Source organism: Dendrobium catenatum, unplaced genomic scaffold (genome assembly GCF_001605985.2).
Source record: "Dendrobium catenatum unplaced genomic scaffold, ASM160598v2 fragScaff_scaffold_1043, whole genome shotgun sequence".
In the NCBI taxonomy this organism is placed as follows: Eukaryota; Viridiplantae; Streptophyta; class Magnoliopsida; order Asparagales; family Orchidaceae; genus Dendrobium; species Dendrobium catenatum.
Genome location: NW_021319505.1, coordinates 1320 through 6559, shown reverse-complemented (window position 1 = coordinate 6559; position 5240 = coordinate 1320). Strand labels below are relative to the sequence as shown.

General features: G+C 37.5%; 1 protein-coding gene across 1 annotated transcript; it reads right to left on the bottom strand.

Annotated features, from left to right (window-relative positions):
* Positions 1 to 476: 476 nt before the first annotated feature.
* LOC114580474 lies at positions 477 to 4828 on the bottom strand (the record flags this gene model as incomplete). The annotated part of the gene is made up of 2 exons (XM_028698073.1): positions 477 to 844; positions 4687 to 4828. Coding segments are annotated over 2 exons (510 nt in total), but the record flags the coding sequence as incomplete, so codon positions are not given.
* Positions 4829 to 5240: the final 412 nt, after the last annotated feature.

Below are 5240 nucleotides of genomic sequence, written 5' to 3'. Positions count from 1 at the left end.
GAAGAAGCGATCGTGAGGGAGAAAGTCACCTCCACAACAAGCAGCTCCCGTTCCTACTTCCGATCGAAACGTCGTAACATCCGATCCGACTGGAAGGGCGAGTCGTCGAAGCTCCAAAGCCAATGAGCTCTTGCAGATGTTTCCGATCCAAGGTGTCATCGCATCCGATCGACTGAGAGAGGGAGATGGAGCGGGAGTAAGAGCCGAGAGAGTTCGGGAGAGGAGCGAATGGGATATGAGAGCTTCTACTTTGTTTGCTCGGTACTTATAGGCGCGAATGGGAGTGTGATCGGGGCTGGTGTCGCAGGTTTCACGCAGAAATCCCGGGAAGCGACGCAAACGGCGCCGATTTCAGCAGGATATCAGGAGGGCCTCGACGGGATTTCTGCCGGCATTCATGGATCCGACAGGTATTATTTTGATTGATTTTTTTTTTGTATTAAACAGAGGTTAACAGCCTTCAAACACTGACATTTTTATCTTCCTAACCTTCGGATCTCCCCCACCCCAATTTCCCTTTCTGCCCCCATGCCTCCCATGAAGTGAGCACCGGGGTCTTTCCATGGTTCCCTCTCCTCCCTTCTCCTTTCATATCCCTCTCTTCCTTTAACTTCAGCCCGTCTGTTCTCTACTCCCCATTTCCTCCTACCTCCATATTCACTATCCATCCCCCTTCTCGGTAGAGGCTTAAGGCGGGGTATTCCTTCCTCATCTCCTAAAATTTTCACCTCTCCGTCTTCCCTTGGCATGCCATTTTCCTGATTCTCTCTTGCTTCTAGCAAAGCCGCTTTAGTTTGAAACTCCAACATCCACTTCATCATCCCCTCTAGATTCCCAAACCTTCCTTCCATAGTTGAAAAATGCTCATTCAACGATCTCACATCCGTTCACAGCTCCCATACTTTCCACTCCAACTTTTCTTCCAATGACTCAACTCTTCTCTCGGCCATCGGTCCCAAAAACTTGCTCTGATACCAATTTAATAGGACTGATGAACCAAACAACAAACAACAATATAAAAAAAAATATAAACTTACTTCAAATAGATCTAGAAATAACACCAATAGAGCTAAATTTAATAATCTCTAAGCAAAGTAAGATGATACAAGTTCGATTCACTGTTCGAAAGATGAATTGTCTCTCCCACAATTCCTAGCATCCACTAGGAACCCAAATACCCCACAAAAGCTGTTGTAGAAAATCAAAACAAAACATAAACCCTAAGCCTCTACAATCTCCCCCCTTAAACAGCCAAACTAATAAATGCCCCTTACATCTTTTCCAAAGAGTTCCCCTTAAAACCTCTTCTCCCATAGCTGATAAAGGTATTGGGCCCCACGTGGGTAGTTAGGCTTCATCCTGCCTGGGCAGCTGTGATGCCACATCATCTAAGCTGCAACTATATTAGTTGAATATTAATTTTTTATACCCGTTTGTATGTATATGTGATTGATTAAGAGCTTTGATTATTTAATAAAATTGAGTTCATAGTTATCAAGAATTGCTCCATTGGATCTTACTTAAGTAATGAAATTAAGTACTGCACTTTAAAAAAAAAAAAATTTAAAAAAAAGTACTGCACTTTTTGAGGTACATAATTTTTATTTATTTGAAGATAAGCATATCCTTCTTTATTAGGATCATTATCCTTTATGCATATAGTAGGTTCCTTGGATATTTACCAAATCACTGGACAATAGATTGCAAATTTAATCATGTCTCTTCCATATTTTCATTATTGTTTTTTATGTTCATAGTCAAATGCCATATGATATGTAAATAGCTTTGTCATAATTAATTTCTGCATAATTCCTTTAATTTTGAGATTATTTAACTTGTTTCTCATGCTCATTATTAGATGATGTAAAATAAATCTAGTTTATGCAAGTTATATCCCATTAATATATAACAAGCTTTGACAATACTATATATAGAATATTGGTATAGCATTTGTTCAGCACATATGTAAAATACGTGTGCTTATTTATTATAGATGTAGTGCCGGTTTGATTGGGATATCAATATTCGATCCTTTTTTTTTGGTGGGGGAAATTAGGGGCAGCGCCCAAACACACGTACATACGTGAGACTTGAACCCAAGACCTCTTAGTTGGGAGTCAAACTCCAAACCAACAAACTAAGAAGAGCGTCGTATTCGATCCAAATTTGACCAACCTATTTACAAACAATCAATGCTACCTTAATTGGTTCAGGGAAAGTCACTGGCTCAAAGGAGCATTTGAAAAAAATGTGATCATAGTTAAACTGGCTATGATAGGAAAAACATCCATAATACATAACAACTTTAATACATTCTTTTGCGGATGCTAAAATAAGCTAATTAGCATACTGGTGGATTCCAATGAGAGACATGAGGGAAAAAAGGAAAAAAAATGTCACTTTAACGCTACCCAAAGAATGACTTAAAAAAACCTAGTGAATTCTACTCTATGTCTAAAGCCGAAGTACAATGATGTACAAGTTAGTAATAACAAAATTAAAGAAGAAAATGTTATCCGTGAAGTAAATAGGCAGCATGGTCTAAACTAAGTTGCAAAAACACAGGAACAAGTAAATGGAATACTTACAAGTAAAGTTTTCATCATCAAATTGTCGACCATAAATACTTCTTCCTCCAGTTCCCTGCAAAAGATCCAAATAGATAGCATTTAGATGCATAAAAATCCCTTTTGCCTAATAAGATTCCTAGATGTATAGCATTTTATTTAGATTCTAGAATCCTCAGCAATGTCAACATGTGTATCTGCTATAATTGAATTATGAAGTCTTGTATTGTGTGGAGAGCGTTGTGAATCCAAATCTGCTGAGCTTTTTACGATGTTTGGAAAAGAAAAATTGACGATACAGCCCAAATTATTATACTCAGTTTTTCTTCAAATTGTAGATCCTTCGTATGAATGTAAGAGATCTCTGCTTCGTTTTGGGGTACGATTAAATCCAAAACTAGATGTTCGCATCAGTGAGGCACTAATTATTCTGAATTGGAATAACACAACTTGCATACGCACTCTATAAATAATCAATTTTCAAATTTTACGGAGCGGATAGAAAGTTAAGTACCATGGTTCGAGAAGCAGACAAGGAAAAAATAAAGTGGCTACCTAAAAATTCTGCTATAAAATCTATTGGAATATGAAAGAGAGGCAACTTTTCTCTTATCTTTTATGGCTATTTATTTTCTCTTGCCACAAAAGATTTGATGTTCATTCCAGTTACTGCTTAGAACGCTCAAAATTAACATGGTGATAAATGCATAAAAGTCAGTAAAAGGGGTGCGCTATGTTTTCCTTTTATATATGTTCGTACGAATACATATATTGTGTCAGTTAAGTAAGAGGCATTTTTACCATCATGAGTTTTTACTTATCTTCCACATAATCATGTGGCTCCAAAAATTTCACGGCCCTGGCCTTCGTTTTCGTGCTAATATCTTTTTCTTTTTTTCTTCGGTCTTCATTTATGCGCAGAGGGTTTGTGGAACCAAGTAGAGTTCTAAGTGAAATTTCCTTAAGAAGACAGATTGGGTCCTTAGATACAGATCATGCTACTTTCTTTTTCAGCAGATTTGCCCTAATTTTGCATTTAGGACTTATGATTTTCTGAGTTTTCAAGTTCCTAGGGTTAGGCCTCAAAGTCCCTATTAGTTTCAATTGTTTTGTTCTATTCTTCGTCGATAGACGAGGATGTAGACGTGTCGGTGCGTTAACTTGGCTAGTCATCAAACAGATTCATGCTGCCAATGACCCATCGGGATTTTTTCTTTGGGGCTAGATTTCGCCACTGATTGGCGATATTAATGTTGGGTCTAAGAAGTTATGGTCATTCTTGGGTGGGTATTTCTGGCTTTGACAAGGTTCTGTAACTGCAATGACAAAGTCAGTTTTTCGATCCGGGTTACATCGATGGTTGGTAGCATTGCGCCGTGGGCATCATTTCGGGTGTCAAATGAGGTTCTTGTCCGATGTTTAACTCGGCAGTAGGGCTCCCTCTTAGTCCGCTAATATTCTGACACGCTTTCACGATTCCGCAGACAGGTGCATCATATTAGCGTGAGCGATGTTTTGGTTGTGTCTTTCCAACCCCTTCAATTTAGTTGTACATGTCTGATTTTTGCGATGCTCTTTTTTTCATGCCGTACAGTCATCCTTAAGTGCCAAAACCCGCCTCCTTTGCACATGCTTTAGGTGTAGGGGTCAACAATTCATCTTTGTTGTTTTTATCTTTTGCATTTCATTGTTGTTGTAGTTTAGCTTTGTCATTTTATGGTTTACTATTTGCATATTATCTGTATTATTGACCCATTTTGTGTCAATCTGCTTTTGTGGGGTTGTTACCGAAATTCGTTTTCATTTTTTTTATCTTGCAGCGAAGTCTATATATATACGTGAAAGTGGTGAACCTACGTTTGGTCTTCTGTGACGCTCAAAGTCCACCTCCTGGATCTTGATTTGATATATTCCTTATATCAAACGCGTGAATATCGGTAGCCATAGTTCCTTTATAGCCAAAACCTTTCTCCCCCTTTTATGCAAAAAGACCATAGAAGTTAAATCAAAGGTAATTACCAGAATTGACAATTCAGAAGAGCAAACTTAATGGAACTAAGAATTATTTAGGATTAAAAGAATAAGGTTTTGTAAAAGCAATAACAGTTGGAAGTCTCACCAGTGCATAGGGAACGGAAATTCTCGACTGTTTTAGGAACAACATCCCCAAAGAGACCAATTACAATCCTGCCAAGAAGCTCACCACCAATTTCTACATCAAAGAAGCACTTATGGGTTACCTTTGCCTGAAGCTCAAGAACCTGAGAAAATAAGCAAGCCACGTACTTAACAACTATTTATTGTTGTACAGCCTATTATATGGGATGTAATTGATGGTTTGCATTAATGAAATAGATAGATATAAGTTGACTTCTATGACGATTTTAAATGTCGTTCAATCATCATAATTTTCTTTACATTCTTCATGAATGACTAAATTTTATTAAAATTGATGAAACATGACCAACAAAAAATTCATGATCAATATCACAATTAATGGAATGATCTTGATTTTGAAGACTACAAAAAGTGATAGAATCAAAAGTAAGATTAGGAAAATAGCCATTCTCTTCATATGTGGACAAAGTTCCATCACTCCCCTATCTATGGTTTGTTTGGGCAACTTAAGCTTTCTCTGTTTTTGCTATTAAAAGCTCATTTCTCAACAACAAT